The sequence below is a fragment of the Ovis aries genome, chromosome 3 (genome assembly GCF_016772045.2).
Source record: "Ovis aries strain OAR_USU_Benz2616 breed Rambouillet chromosome 3, ARS-UI_Ramb_v3.0, whole genome shotgun sequence".
Lineage (NCBI taxonomy): Eukaryota > Metazoa > Chordata > Mammalia > Artiodactyla > Bovidae > Ovis > Ovis aries.
The window spans coordinates 112,421,753-112,444,436 of record NC_056056.1 but is presented as its reverse complement, the minus strand read 5'-3'; the positions used below and the strand labels follow the sequence as shown (position 1 = coordinate 112,444,436).

The 22,684-nt window shown below is 38.4% G+C and overlaps 1 protein-coding gene across 14 annotated transcripts in view; it reads left to right on the top strand.

The window, feature by feature from the left end:
* Positions 1-22,684, top strand: part of OSBPL8 (oxysterol binding protein like 8) — a 168,604-nt gene that overhangs the window by 46,579 nt on the left and 99,341 nt on the right. For 10 of the 14 annotated variants that reach the window (XM_042246538.2, XM_042246535.2, XM_042246539.2 and 7 more), the window contains one exon: positions 17,494-17,602. Coding sequence is in view for 6 of the 14 variants with exons in the window: in XM_042246533.2 (XP_042102467.1) it covers positions 17,494-17,602 (109 nt within the window). In the remaining 8 variants the exon portion in view is untranslated. Of the gene's footprint in view, positions 1-17,493; positions 17,631-22,684 lie in introns of all 14 variants that reach the window. The other 4 variants (XM_042246537.2, XM_060412463.1, XM_060412461.1 and 1 more) reach the window with 1 other exon arrangement.

Here is a 22,684-nt window from a genome sequence, read left to right as displayed (position 1 = left end):
ATTAGAATGTATTTTTCAAGTTTACTCATTCATTTAAAAATATTCGTCATGTCTCTTTATGCCAGGAAGTTCATAACAAAACTTTCCAAAACAAATGTCCCTATTTTGGGTCTTACAGCTTTTTGTTTAAAGTTGTTATCTCTGAGTTGTTTTATAGAAGAGTGTGTAGGGGATTCCCTGGTGGCTCAGATGGTAAATAATCTGCTGCAATGTGGGAGACCCGGATTTGATCCGTGGCTTGGGAAGGTCTCCTGGAGAAGGAAATGGCAATCCACTCCAGTATTCTTGCCTGGGAAATCCCATGGACAGAGGAGCCTGGCAGGTTACAGTCCATGGGGTCGCAAAGAGTTGGACACGACTGAGCACACACACGTGTTCATGAGTAGAGGACCGAAGCGAGGCAAAACTGTCATTTTTGGTTTTGGTGGTTTAATAGACTAGTGAGTTCCTTTTATGTTATTTTAATTTTTTAGGTTCTTGAAGCCAAATATCTGAAATTTACCATTGTCATCTCAGCAAATATAACCTGCTTGTATGGTGCATACAGTTACAATAGTATGTCATTGTAATTACCAATAGTAATTACCATTCTTCCTGCAAAGTACTAGATATAGAAAAATACAAACCAATGCATTAATAATAGATAATGTTTCTTTGTTGCAAAGTTTTTTTAAATTATGGTTTAAATAGGACTATTTTTATTTTCAGTTTCTTTTTGTAGAAGTTTCAGTAAGCTGAATTTTTCTAGGAATTTGTTGTAAATTTTCAAGTTTATTGGTATAAAAGTATTTACGTTTTGCTTTTAAAATGTTTTTGATCTTTGGAGGATTTGCTATTTTGTCTTTATCAATCACAATATTGGTTATTTTTGTTCTTTTATCATGTTGTGCAGTCTTGCCTAGCATTCGTTAATTTTACTCTTTTAAAAGAACGAGTTTTTAACTTTGTTGGTTTCCTTTCTTGTATTCTAGTTTCTGTGTCGTTCGTGTCTGCTCTTTTTTGTTTCCATCCTTTACTTTCGTAGGTTTGATTTGCTCCCCTTTCACATTTTTTGAAATAGATGCCTATTGATTTGGTTTTCAAACTGCCTTTTGTAGCTGTAAATTTTCTCTGCTCACCTCAAGTTTGGCAAATAATGTTTTTTATCACTTAGTTAAAAATTTAATTTTCCTTATTGCTCCCTAAATTGCCACTGTGATTACTTCTTCAATCCATAGCTTATTTAGAGGTTTATTTCTCAATTTCACAATGTGTGGAGATTTTCTAGTCGCCTTTTGTTAGTGATTTCTAGCTTAATTGCTTTACGCGCAGAGATCCGTCTGTATCTTTTCAGCCTTTTGCAAATTATTGGAGATTTACATTTTCGCTTAGTATGTAGTAAAGTTTGGAAATATATATATATATATATATATATATATATATTTGAAAAGAATATATGTGGTTGGTGCAATGAAATTTATAGATCAGTTAGTCAAGTTTTTAAATCTACTTTTCAAAGCTTCTATATCCCTGTATTATTTTTTTTTCCAGTACTTAACTTGTCCCTTGTTTGGCCGATGGTAGCCCCTTCCGCTTGGCTCCTGAGTCTTCACTATATGACTCTAGCAGTGTTTGATAGCTCTCGTGCTCTCTGAAATACAAGGCTCATCTTGTGTATTTGTTGTCTTAGATCTGGAATATGCCATTTCTTCCGATGGTTTCTTTCAATGAGAAATGTTGTTTAGACACCACAGACTGGGTGCTGGCGTCTGGTTGCTACTGAGTTGATTATTATTTCTCTGGGCTATCTTGCTGTTTCTTGTAATTGATTTATAATATGTTAGTTTCAAGTGTACAGCAAAGCGGTTCAGTCACACACACACACATATACTCAATACATACGTATATTCTTTTTCAGATTCTTTTCCTTTATAGGTTATTACAAGATATTGACTATAGTTCCCTGTGCTATACAGTAGGTCCTTGTTTACTTATTTTATATATTGCAGTGTGCAGATGGTAATCCTGAAGTCCTGATCTCCTCCTTCCCACTGTCCCCTTTGGAAACCATAAGTTTGTTTTCAGTTTCTGTGAGCTTGTTTCTGTTTTGTAAATAAGTTCATTTGTATTTTGCTATTTCTGTTCTTTCCCAAGGCAAACCTTTCAATATCACAGTATCGTTTCCAAGGCAAACCATTCAATACCATGGTAATCCAAGTCACTGCCCCAACCAGTAATGCTGAAGAAGCTGAAGTTGAATGGTTCTATGAAGACCTACAAGACCTTCTAGAACTAACACCCCAAAAAGATGTCCTTTTCATGATAGGAGACTGGAATGCAAAAGTAGGAAGTCAAGAAACACCTGCAGTAACAGGCAAATTTGGCCTTGGAGTACAGAACGAAGCGGGGCAAAGACTAATAGAGTTTTGCCAAGAGAACACTCTGGTCGTGGCAAACACTCTCTTCCAACAATACCAGAGAAGACTCTATACTTGGACATCACCAGATAGTCAACACTGAAATCAGATTGATTATATTCTTTGCAGCCAAAGATGGAGAAGCTCTATTCAGTCAGCAAAAACAAGACTGGGAGCTAACTGTGGCTCAGATCATGAACTCCTGATTACCAAATTCATACTTAAATTTGAAGAAAGTAGGGAAAACCACTAGACCATTCAGGTATGACATAAATCAAATCCCTTACAACTATATAGTGGAAGAGACAAATACATTCAAGGGATTAGATCTGATAGACAGAGTGCCTGAAGAACATATGGATGGAGATTCATGACACTGTACAGGAGGCAGTGCTCAAGACCATCCCTAAGAAAAAGAAATGCAAAAAGGCAAAATGCTTGTCTGAGGAGACTTTACAAACAGTTATGAAAAGAAGAGAAGGGAAAGGCAAAGGAGCAAAGGAAAGATATAAGCATGTGAATGCAGAGTTCCAAAGAATAGCAAGGAGAGATAAGGAAGCCTTCCTCAGTGATCAGTGCAAAGAAATAGAGGAAAACAACAGAATGGGAAAGACTACAGATCTCCTTAAGAAAATTGGAGCAACCAAGGGAACTTTTCATGCAAAGATGAGCACAATAAAGGACAGAAATGGTATGGACCTAACAGAAGCAGAAGATATAAAGAAAAGGTGGCAAGAATACACAGAACTATGCAAAAAAGATCTTCATGACCCAGATAACCACTGTGGTGTGATCACTCACCTAGAGCCAGACATCCTGGAATGTGAAGTCAAGTGGGCCTTAAGAAGCATCACTATGAACAAAGCTAGTGGAGGTGATGGAATTCTGGTGGAGCTATTTCAATCCTAAAAGATGATGCTGTGAAAGTGCTGCAATCAATATGCCAGCAAATTTGAAAACTCAGCAGTGGCCACAGGACTGGAAAAGGTCAGTTTTCATTCCAATCCCAAAGAAAGGCAATGCCAAAGAATGTTCAAACTACCACACAATTGCACTCATCTCACATGCTAGTAAAGTAATGCTCAAAATTCCCCAAGCCAGGCCTCAACAGTATGTGAACCATGAGCTTCCAGATGTTCAAGCTGGATTTAGAAAAGGCAGAGGAACAAGAGATCAAATTGCCAACGTCCATTGGATCATCAAAAAAGCAAGAGAGTTCCAGAAAAACATCTATTTCTGCTTTGTTGATTATGCCAAAGTCTTTGCCTGTGTGAATCACAACAAACTGTGGAAAGTTCTTAAAGAGATGGGAATACCAGATCACCTGACCTGCCTCCTGAGAAATCTGTATGCAGGTCAGGAATCAACAGTTAGAACTGGACATGGAACAACAGACTGGTTCCAGATTGGAAAAGGAGTATACATCAAGGCTGTATATTGTCACCCTGTTTGTTTAACTTCTATGCAGAGTACATCATGAGAAACGCTGGACTGGAAGAAGCACAAGCTGGAATCAAGATTGGTAGGAAAAATACCAATAACTTCAGATATGCAGATGACACTCTGCTTATGGCAGAAAGCAAAGAAGAACTAAAGAGCCTCTGATGAAAGTGAAAGAGGAGAGTGAAAAAGCTGACTTAAAATTCAACATTGAGAAAATGAAGATCATGGCATCTGGTCCCAACACTTCATGGCAAATAGATGGGGAAACAGTGGAAGCAGTGTCAGACATTATTTTTTTGAACTCCAAAATCACTGCAGATGGTGATTGCAGCCATGAAGTTAAAAGACGTTTGCTCCTTGGAAGAAAAGTTATGACCAACCTAGACAGCATGTAAAAAGCAGAGACATTTCTTTGCCAAGAAAAGTCCGTCTAGTTAAACAATGGTTTTTCCAATAATTATTTGTGGATGTGAGAGTTGGGCTATAAAGAAAGCTGAGCATCAAAGAATTGATGCTTTTGAACTGTGGTGCTGGAGAAGACTCTTGAGAGTCCCTTGGACTGCAAGGAGATCCAACTGGTCCATCCTAAAGGAAATCAGTCCTGAATATTCATTGGAAGGACTGATGATGAAGCTGAAACTGCAGTACTTTGGCCACCTGATGCGAAGAACTGACTCATTTGAAAAGACCCTGATGCTGGGAAAGATTGAAGGTGGGAGGAGACGGGGATGACAGAGGAGGAAATTGTTTGACGACATCACCAACTAAATGGACATGAGTCTGAGTGAACCCCCGGAGCTGGTGATGGACAGGGAGGCCTGGCGGGCTGCAGTCTATGTGTCGCAAAGAGTCGGACACGACTGAGCAACTGAACTAAACTGAACTGATCTCTTTTAAAACACATGGAGCTACATAGTTTACTTTGGAATGATTTTTTTCTTGCCTTCAAGTTTTAAAGGGGAAAGAGGGATGTTCAGTAATAAAGGGGAATTAGGAATGTACAGTAAGGGAGGTCTTAGTGCAGCTTTCTGTAGGTTGGCTTGATATCTCTAGGGAAGCTTAGACGACTTTGAGTTATGTTCTGTCATTCACAAATAATTTCTTCTCTGTATCCAACTCTGCAAAATGTCCAGTGTTTTGTATATGTGGTAGAATCTTACTCTAATCAAAATTTATCTTCAAACTAAAAAAACAAAAACAACTTTATCTTCAAACTAGAAAACTAATTTTCTAACCTGTTCCCCTTCCAAACCCATTTTTAAGAAAAATCATAAGCTGTACAATAATTTAGTATTATTTCAGTTGTTCCTTTTTGCTTTATTCTTTTGTAGAATTATATATCAATTTGGAAGATAATTAAACTAGTTTTGTTTGTGACTAAATCTAAAAGCAAATAAATGAACCTAAAAAACAGTATAAACCTGAGTTAAAAATAGACTGTTTAAGAAAGGCCTTTAGATTGTAAATGTTTACAAAAGACTCTTTGTTCATACTGCTGCTGCTGCTAAGTTGCTTCAGTCGCGTCCGACTCTGTGCGACCCCAGCGACGGCAGCCCACCAGGCTCCCCCGTCCCTGGGATTCTCCAGGCAAGAACACTGGAGTGGGTTGCCATTTCCTTCTCCAGTGCATGAAAGTGAAAAGTGAAAGTGAAGTCGCTCAGTTGTGTCCGACTCCTAGCGACCCCATGGACTGCAGCCCACCAGGCTCCTCCGTCCACGGGATTTTCCAGGCAAGAGTGCTGGAGTGAGGTGCCATTGCCTTCTCGCTTGTTCATACTGATTGGGTTTATTTATATATTTTACTTCTGGTAGTTAATTTTTTTTCAATATAAAGGGCTTAGCAAGGACCTTGGGGGAACGAATGTGTTTTGAGTCCTAAAAAGGACATATGAATGATGGTGAAGCAACAACAGATAATAAGAGTTTATAAACCATATATTTTATGAATTATGTATATTAGCGGTTGGTCCAGACATAATGGGAAATGGAATTTGTTTTCTTATTGTTCAATCGCTAAGTTATGTCCAACTCTTTGTGACCCTGTGGACTGCAGCACACCAGGCTTCCCTGCCCTCCACTATCTGCAGAGTTTGCTCAAACTCATGTCCATTGAGTCAGTGATGCCATCCAGCCATCTCATCCTCTGCTGCTCCCTTCTCCTCCTGCCTTCAGTCTTTCCCAGCAGCAGGGTGTTTTCCAATTAGTCAGTTCTTTGCATCAGATGGCTGAAGTATTGGAGCTTCAGCATCAGTCCTTCCAATGAATATTCAGGGCTGATTCCTTTAGGATTGACTGGTTTGATCTCCTTGCAGTCCAAGGGACTCTCAAGAACCTTCTCTAGCACCACAGTTCAAAAGCGTCAATTCTTTGGCACTCAGCCTTCTTTATGGTCCAACTCTTACATCTGTACGTGAATACTGGAAAAACCATAGCTTTGAGTATATGGAGCTTTGTTTTGTCCCTTGTCAGAAATTTGGTAGTAGTGGTTTCCTGGTTATCCTCTGGGCAAAATGCTTACAATATCATTTTGTCTGTACTTCACATCAACAGTGTGTATTTTTTAAAGCAACAAATCAAGAAAATCTTTACTAACTTTTTCTTTGTGCTTTTTATTAGTAACTGTTGTCACTTGTATGGATGGAAAAGGTCTCCCAGACCTGATGCCATCATGTATGTGTGTAGGCTTCCCCAATCCAGCAAGCAATTAATTCTTCGGCAGCAGCAGGACATCTGAGAATTCTCCTGATTTCTAATTCTGCATACCTGGAAATAGAGTCAGATTCCACAGGGAGAGGGCTCGGTCCCACAGGCCCATCGCCCACTTCAGATGCCAGATGCACGTCCAAGCGCCATCTGAACGTCTGGCCCATGCCCCATTGTTGGGTTTGACTGGTTTGCTAGAATGGCTCACAGGACTAAAAAATATGTTTCCTTACTAGATTAGTGATGTATTATAAATGAATATCTAAGGATATGAATCAGCAGTCAGATGAACATATACATGGCACAGGGTCCTGAATGAAGGAGTTTCTGTTCTTGTGAAGCTTGGGGCTCAGCATGGTAGCACGACAAAGAGCCTGTTTCCCAGAGGTGGAAGCTCTCTGGAAAAAAGGGGTCCAAAAAGCTGTTCTTTGGAGTGTTTATGGAGGCATTATTACATAGTAATGATTGACTGAATCACTGGCCACTGGTAGTTGATTCAACCTCAAGCCCTTCTCTCCTCCCTGAAGATCAAGGGGTGGGACTGAAAGTTCCAACCCTCTATTCACATGGTCGCTTCTTTTGGCAACCAGCCCCTACCTTTGGGTGAGATCCAAAAGTCACCTTCCCTGCAGAGTTTTCAGGGACTGAGGACGAGAGATCAAATATTATCTGCCACCACCCCCCTTTTTTGTGCTCAGAAAATTCCAAAGGTTTTGGGAGCTGTGAACAAGGAACGGTGGATGAAGACCAAATATATCTGAAATACACACAGACATACATCTATCTAAAAGAGTGCATCTAGTTGGACTGTTTAATGAATTTGCCAAATCAGAGATATAAAAAGTATTTGGATGCCTTTCTAGTTCAGAATTTAACTAATTGATTGGGCTTTAATGTGTTGTTAGGCCCCACTCCAGTACTCTTGCCTGGAAAATCCCATGGACAGAGGAGCCTGGTGGGCTGCAGTCCATGGGGTCGCTAAGAGTCGGACACGACTGAGCGACTTCCCTTTCACTTTTCACTTTCATGCATTGGAGAAGGAAATGGCAACCCACTCCAGTGTTCTTGCCTGGAGAATCCCAGGGACAGGGGAGCCTGGTGGGCTGCCGTCACTGGGGTCACACAGAGTCGGACACGACTGAAGGGACTTAGCAGCAGCAGCAGCAGATAAATGCAAACTAGATTATAGTGACTTTATGAAATAGACACACATGTGAAAGTGGCTCAGTCACTGCCGACTCTTTGCAACCCCATGGACTGTAGCCTGCCAGACTCCTCTGTCAGTGGAATTTTCCAGGCAAGAATACTTGAGTGGATCGGCATTCCCTTCTCCAGGGGATCTTTCCAACCCAGGGATCGACCGGGTCTCCTGCACTGCATTCATATTCTCTACCGTCTGAGCCACCAGGGAAGCCTCATGTTTGTGAAATGAGGTACTTTTAATGAGGGTATTGTAGGAGGGGCAGTGCTTGAAAATGCCTATATACCTCATACTCCAGAGAAATCCAGATAAGAGGAGTCATCTAGATTTTTTCTCTCCTTTCAACTTTATATCTTTCGGTAATTTACCATGCCTTTCTCTTTTCCAAGACATGGTCTGACAGCTCAGACTATTTCTTCTCTCTCTGTGTCTCCCTGACGCATCTTTCTCATCTGTCTCCCTAGGGTTGTACAGCCACAGTAGGGTAATTTGACTTTTACACTCTGACCATGCTTCCCTCTTGCCCTTTCCAGCTTCTTGCTTGCCTCTCAGTCTTCCATTGGAACCATCACTATCATTCTTGTTGTTATTTTTAGAATGGAAAACATCTTAACATAACTCATAGGTGCCAAAGTATGAATACATTTCATGAAAAATATGTACTACACTGCTTTGAAAGCCATTTGGATAAGCTGCTCTAATAAAGCAATCGTGTGTGTGTGTGTGTGTGTGTGTGTGTGCAGGTGTGCACGCGCACATATATACACATTTCAAACTCCTTATGAATTACATGTTGGTGCTAGCTTTTGGGGATGTGCACATTTGTATAATTAATTTCTCATTATATTAGACTTTCCTTTAGGATTTAATCTACTATAAATACTGTACATTAGTTCAGACTAACTAGACCAAATTACTCTTATTTGCAATCTTTTTTTAAAAATCAAATTGGCAGTGAATGAAGTTAAGATTATTGAATTTAATCCCAGTTTCCAGTGTTAGGAACGCAGTGCTAATCTTTAGATGTATGGTATATTCATTGATAGACAGTCTTGCTTTAAAGAATGTTTGTTTTTATAACTTAAGCATTTAACAAGACAAAATAGCATCCTGTGAGATAGGAGCCACAATCTAATCTATACAGCTTGTAACTGCCTTCAGAGACAGCCATCATTCACCAGTGTCAAGAAGTTATTATGGTTCAATGACATATGTTAAATTCATCAGTCTTGCTTAGTAGATGCTCCTTCATTTTTTCTGTGACTGGAATAACAGTTCAAGCCCAGAATAGAGAAGATTTTTATACATTTTTTTCCTCTAGGAACTCTGTTAGTTTAAGGGTAGACAGTGAGGCACCAGTACCCCCAAAGCATATCTAGAGTACTGATAACAAAGGAACAAAAGAGGGAGCAGAGTCTTTAAACTTGAATCCAGCTAGTAATTATGTTTAAATTAGGATGCAGGCCTAGCTTTAGCTTGGCAGTTTGGAGAAAGACGTCTTCAGGACTGTGATGCACTGTACTATTTTACAGGAAACTTAGGCATTCTTTTTGGTTATAGAAGCAACATACACTGTTTAGGAAGAGTTACAATAGGAGACTGCCTTGCTTCTCTCCAGGCCTGCTCCCTAGAGCCTGCTGCCACCAGGCTGTGTTTAATCACTGGTTTAACTTTTAAACTGTACTTTTTATTCTCAGATTAGCTTTAAACTCTTAAAAGAGGGGGAAACAAGTCTGCTTATACTTTAAGCTTCCAGTCAGTCACCCACTCCCTCTAGGATTTTTCATTATACATTTTCAGTTATAGTCTTTGATTTCAAAGAAAATACTAAAAACTTGTTTCTTGACATGTTAGTAGCATCTCAGCGCTCTAGTTTCAACTGTGAGGAATTTAGGGCAATTATCTTTCTTTTCCTGCTCCCTAATTTATTTTTTTCTTAAAGTATAATTGATTTACAATATTATATTAGGTTCAAGTATTGTTGTTCACTTCCTGAGTTGTGTCTGAGTCTTTTGTGACCCTATGGACTGTGGCCTTCCAGGCTCCTCTGTCCATGGGATTTCTCAGGGAAGAATACTAGAGTGGGTTTCCGTTTGCTTCTCCAGGGGCTATTCCCAACCCAGGGATTGAACCTGTATCTGCTGCATTGGCAGGCGGATTCTTTACCACTGAGCCACAGGGGAAGCGCCCAGATTCAGGAGTATAGCGTAGTGATTCAGTATTTTGCAGATTATATTCCATCCTAGGTTATTATAAGATAATAGCTATAATCCTGTATGCTATACAGTATATCTGTGTTGTTAGTTTGTATCTGTTAAACCCAAACCACTAACTTGTTTTTTTCTCCCTTACCTCTCCCCTTTGACAACCACAGATTTGTTTTCTCTAGCTGTGAGTCTCTTTCTGTTTTGCATTAAAATTTATTTATATTATTTTTCCGATTCCACACATAAGTGATGTTACACAGTGTTTGTCTTTCTCTGACATTTCAGTGAGCAAGATATTCTCTAGGTTCATCCGTTTTGCTGCAGATGGCAGACTTTCATCCTTTTTATGGCTAAGTAACATTTCAATGTGTGTGTGTGTGTGTATATATGTATATATATATATATAGAGAGAGAGAGAGAAAAATTAAGATACAGATATATATATATCATGTATATAGATAGATATATAATCTCATATGTTTACCCATTCATCTGTTGATGGGCACTCAAGTTGCTTCCGCATCTTGGCTGTTATAAGTAATGCCGCAATGAACATGGGAGTGCATGTATCTTTTCAATTAGTATTTTCTTTGGGTATATATTCAGGACTGGGATTGCTGGATCACATAGTAGTTCCATTTTTAGTTTTTTGAGGAACCTCCATACTATCTTTCATAGCGACTGCCCCAGTTTACATTCTCACCAGCCGTGGGAATGGAAGCGTTCCCTTTTCTCCACATCCTCATCTGCATCTGGAATTTGTGGGGTTTTTTGGTAAGAGCCATTCTCACAGATTGTGAGGTTGTATTTTGTTGTGGTTTTGACTTGCATTCATTCCCCTGATGATTTGCAGTGTTCAGCATATTTTCATGTGCCAATTGGCCGTCTGTATGTCTTTTTTGGAAAAAATGTCTATTCAGGTCTTCTGCTCAGGTTTTAATTGGATGGTATTATTTTTTGTGGTATTGAGCTGCATGAGCTTTTTAACCGTTTATTGATCATATCATTTACAAATAATTCCTCCCATCCTGTAGGTTGTCGTTTCCTTTGGTCAGTGGTTTCCTTTTCTGTGCATAAGCTTTTTAAATTTAATTAGGTCCCATTTGTTTATTTTTGCTTCCATTTCCTTTGCCTTGGGAGATATATCCAAAAAATATTTATGGATTTATGTCAAAGAGTATTCTGCTTATGTTTTCTTCTTGGAGTTTTCATGGTTTTTGGTCTAACATCAGGATCTTTAATCCACTTTGAAAGTTGTGTTTTGTTTTTTTTGTATATGGTGTAAGGAAATATTCTGATTTTATTCTTTTACATGTAGCTGTCTAGTTTTCCCAGCACCATTTATTGAAGAGATTGTCTTCTCCCTATTGTATATTCTTGCCTCCTCTGTTGTGTTAATTAACTGCAGTTGAGTGGGTTTTTTTAAGGGCTCCCTATTTTGTTGATTTATGTGTTTGTTTTTGTGGCAATACCACGCTGTTTTGATTACTGTAGCTTTTTAGTATAGTCTAAAGTCAGGGAGCATGATACCTTCAGCTTTGGTCTTCTTTTCAAAATTGTTTTAGCTTTTTATATAGAGTGATTTTGTTTTTACATAAAATAATTATATTGAGTAGATCTGAAAATTGAAAAGCAAAAATTGGGATTTATTCATTCTATAAATATTGATTCTTTAATATTGAATACCCCAAAGCTCTGAACTCTGTCCTCTTTTCTGCCTACACTGATTCCCAAGGAGATCTCACTAGTCTTGTAGTTTTAAATTCATCTATATGCTGACTCTCAGTTTACATTTCTACCCGGACTTCTTAACCTCACTGTCGTAGGTCTGACTATATCCAGTTGATATCTCTATTCATCTAACTAGTTTCTCACAGTAAATACATCCCAAAGGAGCTGTGATACTCAGCCCTTTCCTCCTCAAGTCTTCCTATAATGTACTCAGCATATGTTAGTGGCAGTTTCATTCTTCTCTTTGCTCAGGACACAGACCATCTAGGTCTTACTCCCCCACGCATACTTCTGTCTCTCTCGTTAAAGTCACATCCTGTATCTGTTCATTAACAGATCCTTTTGACTCCATATGCAAAATATTTAAATAATTTAACACTATTTGCCACATTTCTTGCTGCTGTTCTGGCACACGCCTGCATTATAGCAGTGGTCTTCCAGTTGCTAATGTTTTCTTAGCCGGTAGCCAGAGGAATCCTGCATAAGTCAGATTCTGTTACTTCTCTGCTCTCTTTTCAACAGGTAACTCCCCATCTCATTCAGCATGTAAGTGAGCCAGAGCGCTTCTGTCTTATGAGGCTGTTGGCAATTTGGGACATGGTTATCTTTCTGCTCTTATTACTCATTGCTCTTTTCCTTATTCCACTTGCCATATTAGTCTTCTTGATGTTCTTTATCTTATTTTTAAAATATTTTATCTTTATTCTGTACTCTCACCTTTTGCATTATAAAGTACCATTTGTATTATTTTGGGTGTGTGCCTATAGCCTACATAATGTGAATTTTGCTTTGTTAACCAATTCAAAAACCTTTTTCTGTTTTTTTAAAATCTCCTGGCCATGCTGCACAGCATGTGGGATCTTATTCCCCAACCAGGTATCACACTCACACCCACTGAGTTGGGAGCACCAGGAAAGGCTCTCTTTGCTGCTCTTTAAACAAGCCTCATGCTCCTGCCTTAGGGTCTTTGTGTTTGCTGTTTCCTCTTCTGCCTGGAAGGGTCTTCTAGGTACTTGAGCAGCTCACCCCCTCATGTTACTGAGATCTTGGACTCAGATTCGTTCTTATCTAAAATTCTCCCTGTTACTGTGCATGTCATATAATTGCTCCCTTCCTAATTTTTCTTCTCCACACTGATTACTATCTAATAAACAATATATTTTCATTATTAGTTTTAAAAAACTCTTGTCAGGCCAGGTTCATTGAGGAAAACAAATCACTATAGATACTTAAAGCAAAAGGAAAACTAGTAAGGGGAATTAGAGTCTTAAAATTTATTGGGAAAGCTGTAGGTGTGGAGCTTGAAAGACTGTTGTCAGCTTTCACTGCTGCTGCTGCTGTGGCTTGTGGGTAGTGCCAACATAGGGAGCTGGCAGGGAGCATTCGGTGATTACTGTGAAACCTCATATCTGTCACAGTCCAGGTGGCTACTGCATTCAGAAGAATGGCTTTGTTTCTGTCTCTCTTCTGCCTTCCAAATGCTGCGTAAATTCATTGCATTTGCGGACTGTGAATCACATACAGAATTCTGGGATTAAAGATTTGTAAAATGGAGTTCTCATCCTTCTAGCTTTTGTGGAAGAGGAGATACAGAGGAGCATATGGAAGGTGGTGAGAATGAACAATGAGATAAATATAGCTATGTCTCTATGGATAAGATATGAATACACACATGCTTATTTTATCAGTCAGGTTTCTCTGGAGAAACAGAACGAATTAGATAAACATATATACAGAAAGAAAGAAGGGAATAAGGAGATGGATTTATTTTAAGGAATTGGCTCACGTGCTTGTGGGGGCTGGCAAGCCTGAAATTGCAGGGCAGGTTGCAAAGTCCTTGGATGACGTTCACTCTCCTTTATATCCTATAAGTTAAATATTGATATAAAGTTAAGAGTAATTAACTACTATGATGTAAAGTCAGTGTATCTTGTGTTATATGATAAGAAGAGAGAAGAAACCAGTTATTTGATGAATATACACAGCATATAAGCTAAGCTAAGTCACTTCAGTCGTGTCCGACTCTGTGCGACCCCATAGACGGCAGCCCACCAGGCTCCCCCGTCCCTGGGATTCTCCAGGCAAGAACACTGGAGTGGGGTGCCATTTCCTTCTCCAATGCATGAAAATGAAAAGTGAAAGTGAAGTTGCTCAGTCGTGTCTGACCCTCAGCGACCCCATGGACTGCAGCCCACCAGGCTCCTCCATCCATGGGATTTTCCAGGCAAGAGTACTGGAGTGGAGTGCCATTGCCTTCTCCGACACAGCATATATAACACACCATATACAACCTTCATAATAAAATAAGGAAAAATACTCATAACAATAACTGGTAATGTAGTGGGATCTGAGGTTTATAGATTCCTTCTTCCACTGCCCTTTTTGTATTCCTTTGCTCTCAGCATGCACCTCAGATAGCCATAGTCCTTTACTGGTAGAGTGACCCAAACTGTTTCTGAAGGGTTTGAGTCAGTAGTAGTTCTGCCTAGGTTGGGCTATTGAAGTTTTCTGTTGAATTTAATCAGAAGAGGTGATAGTACTAAGAGATGCCCTTAGGGATTTCCAGTAACCAGACATACTCTCCTTAGCACCACTGTGGCATTGTGGTCCCATCTCCCCTTGATAATTAGAGTCAATTACTCAGGCCAGCAGAGTAAGTTCCCTCTTTGCCCACTGATTCAGAGGCACAGGAAGCTTAAAGGGGCCAGGTGGCAGGCTTGACTTCCAGTTCAGTGGAAGCGTTCCTTCCTTTGGGACTAAGACCTCTAGACCAGCAGAGCAAAGGCCATGGGAAGAGGAGACAGCAGCGTTTTACTAGTGAGTGGCGCCGGAGAGCGTGACAGCCGCGTGCACGGCAGTGAGGTTAGAGCACATCCTCACACCACACGCTAAAACAAACTCAGAATGGCCTCAAGACTTCAATGTAAGACATGACACCATTAAACTCCTAGAAGAGAATACAGGCAAAACATACTCTGACATAATTTTTACCAATGTTTTCTTAGGTCAGTCTCCCAGGACTATAGAAATAAAAGCAAAAATAAACAGCTGGAACCTAATCAAACTTGTAAGCTTTTGCACAGCAAAGGAAACCGTAAATAAAGTGAAAAGGCAACCTAGGGACTAGGGAAAATATTTGTGAACAATTCGACCAAAAAGGGCCTAGTTTCTAAAGTATGCAAACTGCTGACAACAACTCAGTAACAAAAAAACCGACCCAAACAAAAAATGAGAAGAAGACCTAAACAGACATTTCTCCAAAGAAGGCATACAGATGGCTAATAGACACTGAAAAAATGGTCAGCATCACTAAGTATGAGAAATGCAAATCAAAACTACAGTGAGGTACCACCTCATGCTGGTCAGATTGACCATTGCTAAAGAAAAGTCTACAAATAAGAAATGCTGGAGAAAAGGGAACCCACCTGCGCTGTTGATGAGAATGTAAGTTGCTGTAGCCACTATGGAAAACAGTATGGAGGTTCCTCAGAAAACTAAAAGCAGAATTACCATATGATCCAGGGATGCTCCTCCTGGATATGTGTATGGAGAAAACTCTAATTACATTTTGCAACAGCCAAGACATGGAAGCAACCTAAACGTCCATCCACTGATGAAGGGGTAAAGAAGAGGTGGTATATATACACGATGGAACACTGCTTAGCTGTAAAAAAGAATGAAATAATGCCATTGCAGCATCATGGGTGGGCCTAAAGATTATCACGCTAAGTGAAGCAAGTCAGAAAGAGAAAGAAATAACCATCTGATGCCACCTATATGTGAAATCTAAAACAGGACATGAACTTACTTACGAAGCAGAAACAGACTCACAGATACAGAAAACAAACTTACAGTTACTAAACCGGGAAAGGGAATGGGGGACGGATAAATGAGGAGTTTGAGCTTAGCAGATACAAACTACTTTATATAAACTGGATAAACAACCAAGCCCTACTGTATAGCAGAAGGAGGTATAGTCAACATCCCCTAATAAGCCATAACAGAAAAGAATATGTGTGTGTGTGTGTGTATCTTTATATCTGAATGACTTTGCTGTACACCAGAAACTAAAACAACATTGTGATGATAATAAAAATTTTGCTTGTGGGCCAATAAATGATGTCACTTCTGTTTCCTTCTTTGATTCTTGGACCTGTGAATCTTGGCTATGCAAGAAGCAGCACCATATATTGGACGTTCATAGTACATAGAACTTTTGGGGGATCTTTGCCCAGGCGTGCAAGGTATTGCCACCTGGCTGGTGTTCTGGATCAGTCTTGAAAAGGTCATGCCACTGTTCTATCAAACCAGCTGTTTTAGGATGATAGAGATTATAGTAAGACCAGTGAATTCCTTGGGCCATTGCCACACTTTTTTTTTTTTTTTTGCTGTGAAATGAGTTCCTTGATCAGCAGCAGTGCTTTATAGAATAGTAGGAGGAAGTCGATAAGGCATTCTGTAAGTCTATGGATAGTAGTTTTGGCAGAAGCATTCTGTGCAGGAAAGGCAAATCTATACACAGAGTAAGTATCTGTTTCAGCTAGAATAAAGCACTGCCCCTTCCATGATAGTGTGTTAATTGCTAAGTCTTGTCTAACTCTTTGTGGCCACATGGACTGTAGCCCTCTAGGCTCCGGCTCCTCTGTCCTTAGAATTCTCCAGGCAAGAATACTGGAGTGGGTTGCCATTCTCTTCTCCAGAGGATCTTCCTGACCCAGGGATCGAACCTGGGTCTCCCCCACTGCAGCCAGATTGTTTACCATCTGAGCCATCAGGGGAGACAGAAGTCCAGTGTAATCAACTTGTCACAGGTAGCTGGCTGATCACCCCAGGGAACAGTGCCATACTGGGGACTCAGTGTAGGTCTCTTGCAGATTTGGCACTCAGCAGTGGCAGTAGCCAAATTTGTCTTGGTGAGTGGAGGGTCATGCTGCTGAGCCCATGCATAACCTTCATCCCTCCCACCATGGCAACTTTGTGAGCCCATTGGACAGTGACAGGGTTGGCTGGAGAAAGATGCTGACTTGTATGCACAGGATGGTCATCCTGTATTTATATTTCAGCGCAGCCTTTTATACTTGCAAAAACAAGAAAATGATTTGGAACTCCAAGAAATGACTAGAAATCTACCTATTTCTTGGTTTTAATTTTGTTAATTGTTTTAAGAAAGAATTATTAGATTATTAGAGACTTCTGGATATATATAATTATTATAGGAGTTCATCTTGGAGGCTTTGTTAGTCAAAAAGCTCAAAGGAAAAGGCTTGTGAAGACATAATTCTAACACTTTTAAAAATAAAAATAAGTATAAAAATAATAGATATTCATTGTAAAAATGAAAAATTCAGAAGCACAAAGTTTTTTATATATTATGTTCTCTCATTAAATTGTCCTCTCCTAAATTGTTTCCATTTATATTCTATTCACAAAAGTGTTTGAGAACATCTGTTTTCCTACATTTGTGCCAACATTGGATGGTAGCATACTTTAGTTTTTGCCAGTGTAATAATGAAAAAGAATCTAATTTTATTTCCTCAATTATAAGTAGGTTTAAGCATCTTTTCAAATTTTGAACAGTCTCATATATTCAACCTGGCTCTTGCTTTTCCTCTTCACTTGGAATATTGTCGTTCATTTTTTTCTGAACTTTTACCATTGTTCAAGGCCCATGTCAAAATCTGTTTCTCCATTATTGATTTTTCCTGATTAGCTCAGCCTAAAATGATATATCCATCCTTGTATACTTGATGTTTCAGTCTCCACTTATCACAGTTTTATACCAGAACTAATGTGTATAATTTTCTTCTTCTAGGATTTCCAAGTTTACAGGATGGCTAAACATTAATGGAAAGAGAAGTGTAAACCTGTCTTCTTTCACTATGGAGGCAAGTTTGGCAGATGGAGAACCTGACCGAATTTTGGTGAGTGATTCAAATACAGCATAATAAGGTACTACCATCTATCTTGGGAAGTGTTTGATTTAAGCCATCATTTTATTTTTAAAATGTGTTTAAAACGAACTTCCAAAAAGTCGATATAAAAATTATAGGTAGTTTAAAGCTTGTTGAAGCATAACCCAGTTTTCTGCCACTTCCACCCTATCCTACCCTTTTTCCTTGCTTCCCTGGCCATATATTGATATAATAGTTTGTGTTCGTGTTTTCCTCAAGAAACTTTGTCTGTTGAAATCAAGAGTTTATTCACAATTGAAAAAATTAAATGTCTGTAAATCTTAAATTGTGCAGCTGGAGACAGAATGAAAGAATTAAGATATAATTATTAATATATGTTGCCATACATACTCTTTCTATAGAAGTGTGAAGATTTAATAAGTATTGCTGCCTGTGATTGAATTGTATTCTGAAATTAAAACACTTAGGTATGGGTGGTGGTTATAAGTGTACCTTCTCTAGTAATTAAAAAAGTAAAAATTAACCAGTGGGGTAAATTAAATGATGCTTTGTCACGCATAGAAACATTTTGCTCAAGGATCATTACATTTTCATTTTTCCTGTTTCAGTTTTAAAGATGCCATTAAATACTGATTTATAGGCTCTTTATTAGAAATGTTTGTACCCTAAAGTAAAGGTGCCAGTGGGTAAAATGTTGCCAGCTGATAGCTGTGTGGCTTGTTAGATGGTAGATTCTTTGACAGAGTTACAATATTGGAATGATGCAGAGGCCAGCTTTTCTTTCATACTACTGTGAGGTTGAAAGTCACTACTAAATTGAGATGTTTGTGACTTTTAATTTAGTGAATGTTCTTTGTTCAGGCTCTAATGTAGGATCAGTAATGATTGGCAGCAAAATGAAGTTTTGCTTACTTGTGTTAACTTGGTCCCACCCTTTCCTGAATTTCTGGTTCAAACTTGTTTCTTTAATGGTCAAAAAAAGTTAAACTTTAAAATGATAGCTTGTTAATAGAGAATAAAATGGACATGGACGGAACTTGGTTTATGAAGAAGATTATCGTAACAATGATTTTAAATGGAAAACTGATGGTAGGTTATTTTGTTTTCACTATGTCTTCCAAAAAAAAAAAAAAGATGAAAGCCTTTCTTGGAACATACTATTTACTTTACCATAAATATTTTCTTATTTAAAGCTAATGGACTTCCTGAAGGTTCATTTTTGGCTAAAATCTTTTAAATCTTTTGGTTATGATATTAATATCAGTAATAGCAATTGCTGTTTTCTGAGTATACACTTTTTCAGGCTGTCTTTGCAACAGATATTTGCTTATCCTCACTTTTAAAGACAGGGAAATAGGCTCAGGGAAGTTAATTATCTTCTCTAAAAGCTACAGCTTAAATGATGCAACTGAGGTCTATCTCTGAACACTTTCCTTTGCCACTAACATGTTGATTACATCATACCTGTCTTTCTGGATAGAATTGCTTAAAATTTATTGTTATCTTTTTAAACTTAGTATCTAAGTAGATAGTATTAAATTCTTTACTGGAATGTCTGCACTGTACTGCTAAAGTTTTATTTATTTTTTATTATTAATTCTATTGATACTGAGAGGTTAGAGCAAGTTCCTTAAAACACAATGAGATCAATATTCTTCTTCATTGTTTCTTCGGTGAAATATTCTAGCTTATTTTAGAAACAGTAATACCACTGATTTCAATGTGAACTGTTGAAATTTTCTCTATTCGAAACTAATCTTGAGGTCCACCTTTGAGTTATCTATTAATGAAATATCACCTTTGAACTGCATGGCCTAAGCTAGTTAGTTTAGATCTAAGAGAGGTGGACGAGAACATGGGCTTTGTAGATATTTGGTTGTGTTTTAAAATCTGAGCTTTGTCACTTAGTTACATTCTCAGGGTTTCCAATTTTCCTTGCGTTTTAAATAAAGATTAGTAGTAATATCTACCTAATATTTACTTGAGTTTTAATTGAGATAATATATCTATAAAATTCCTTTTTATACATCTGTGTACATTATAAATACCCAGTAAATAAAAGCTAGTATGGTTATTGTTAATATAACTATTAGTATTCAGCATTTTCTCCAAAAATATAAATAATTAGAGGCAGACGAGGCAACAAAACACATTTTTAAAAGTCCTGCACTGTTGAGTAATTTTTGATTTGCACTTTCTCTGAATCTCATTTTTACTATTCAAAATATTGAGGCAAATGAAAAATACATAAACAAGAATACTCATCCTGCCTACTTGACAGGGACAGTATGATCTAGTGAAACCAGAAAGTTCTTTGAAAATATAAAGCAAATGTCAGTATGTGGTGGCAGTGTTGTATAAAACCTAATTGTGTGCACTAGTTTTTAAGATAGTATTATAGTATTAGTTAGCTTCTTTTGAGTGCAGTCTTTATACAAAGTGCTGTGGCCAGTGAAGGGGATGTTAAGAGATATAAAATGTAGTCTGTCTGAATTATGTTTATTTTAAGAAAACCAGATAGAGGAATGGATAGATAAGGCAGTAATAAGCATTTACTAAGTGTCAAATGAGGGACATAAGGCATAGTTACACAAGTTGTGAAAAGGTTTCTTAACACACATGAATAGGGTATGGGGTCACGGGATTGAAAATGAGCAAGGAGAACATTCTAGAAAGGGAGGGTGGCAAGAGACAAGGTGAAAGGCGGAATTAATTGCACAGGGTTTATTCAGGGGGAAACACATAGAAAAATTGGAAGGTAGTATTGTTTATTCCTTGGAAGGAAAGTTATGACCGACCTAGACAGCATATTAAAAAGCAGAGACATTACTTTGCCAACAAAGGTCCATCTAGTCAAGGCTATGGTTTTTCCAGTGGTCATGTATGGATGTGAGAGTTGGACTATAAAGAAAACTGAGCGCAGAAGAATTGATGCTTTTGAACTGAGATGTTGGAGAAGACTCTTGAGAGTCCCTTGGACTGCAAGGAGATCCAACCAGTCCATCCTAAAGGAGATCAGTCCTGGGTGTTCATTGGAAGGACTGATGTTGAAGCTGAAACTCCAATATTTTGTTCACCTGACGTGAAGAGCTGACTCATTTGAAAAGACTCTGATGCTGGGAGGGATTGAGGGCAGGAGGAGAAGGGGACGACAGAGGATGAGATGTTCGGATGGCGTCACCGACTCAATGGACATGGGTTTGGGTGAGCTCCGGCAGTTGGTGACGGACAGGGAGGCCTGGCGTGCTGCGGTCCATGGGGTCGCAGCAAGACTGAGCGACTGAACTGAATGTTGTTTATAAGACTAATGATCAGTGTGGCAGATAGAGACCAAGTCTCTGCTTGCCAGACCAGGGATTCTGAACTCGATTCTGTAGGCAGTGGTACGTCACTGAATAGTCTTATGAAGGTGGACAGGGTGAATCTGGAAGCAGGATTTGAGACGGTTTAGAAGAGTGAGAGATACAGATGCTGACGGAGACTGCTTGTAGTCTTGGAGGTGGTGAAAGCTGGGATTCAGTTGACTTTGGTGTCCACTTGTTCAGTTTTCTTCTCCTACGTGAGATTATGCTTTCTATTTTTAAAAAATTCACGTGCTTATTTATTGTTTATAGTTCCGTTTTTGTGGTAGTGTTGTATGTCTTAGGTAGTAATACTAAAAAATACGAATTCAATCTTTATACTCAGGATACTTCAGAACACGTTTACATTAAATATATGTATTAAAATATTTTGTAAAAGTGCAGAACTCATAACACTTTGGAAATTAACCACTGAGAAATCCTTTAAGTGCAGGGGTCAAATATTTATGAATAGATTGAGGTAAACCAAATAAGTGAAGTATATTAAAAAAAAATTGTTTAAATTAAGGAAAGTCCTATCTTTTGAATATCTTGTATGCTATGCTATTACCAGAGGAAACTAAGTTATAAAGTCTATTAAAGGTCGAGATATTTTGTTGTATTGAAAAATGGATTATATAAATGACTTTTTAGAAGAGAATAAAAATTTAAAACCATGTAGAAATCTTTGTAGTATTATTAGGAACTCTCAGTTGAGAAACTCTTAAGATTCTAATTTAAATTGGACACTTTGAGTCCTATGCTTTCTGAAGTGGAAAGAACGGTGAGGATGATTTCGCTCAGTAATTCTTAGAATGTAGTAAATGATTAAGTATCTTCTTGAGGGGCCTACAGATGACCCAGCTTCCTGAAACTTAGAGTTTTATGTTTACTAGATGAATTTTTACTGATTACTATGATTTAGTGCTCATAAAGTAAAATTGGTATTTTATTAGCATTTACTGAGCGCTTTAAATCACATCCTAAGAAGTATGGCTACTATATATATGTAACATTTGATGACAACATACAGCTTGGCATGTATGTATACATGTATATGGCATGTAAATGAATTAAACTGCCTATTTTTGTATTATTTTTGATCAGGTCACAGATTTTAAAGGTGGTTGTTTTTATTCTCTTGTTTAAACATAGTTGACTCTTGAATGTTTGGAGATGGGTTGGGGTAGAGCTTCTGACACTTGGTACAGAACCATGGTTCTTTGGTATCTGCGATTCAACAAACCACGGATCTGTAGCACTGAAGTATTTCCTGTTGAAAACTGTCTGCCTGTAAGTGGAACTGTGTAGTTCACACCCACGTGTTCAAGGGTCAACCGTACCATTAATTTGTTTCTTCACTACCATTATTGATTTAGTATCTTGTATGTTTTTGTCTGGGGGCTTCCCTGGCATCTCAGATGGTAAAGAATCTGTCTGCAGTGAGGGAGGCCTGGGTTTGATCCCTGGATTGGAAAGATCTCCTGGATTTATAAGGACAGTATTCTTGGTGCACAGTTTCTCAATAACTGACCTTTAAGACATTTATGCATTCAAGTCTAAGGATAAATTATCCGTCTGTCAATTAATGCTCATAAGGTATTCTTGTACAATGGCTCTTGGTTGTTATTAGATCCCCCTTCTCAGCCCTAAGTGGAAATGGAGGGAGAAAGGCTGTGAAGTGTCTTATCTATAATAAATGGGTCACCAAATTTGGTACATATGCTCATCTAACATTTGAATACCCTTT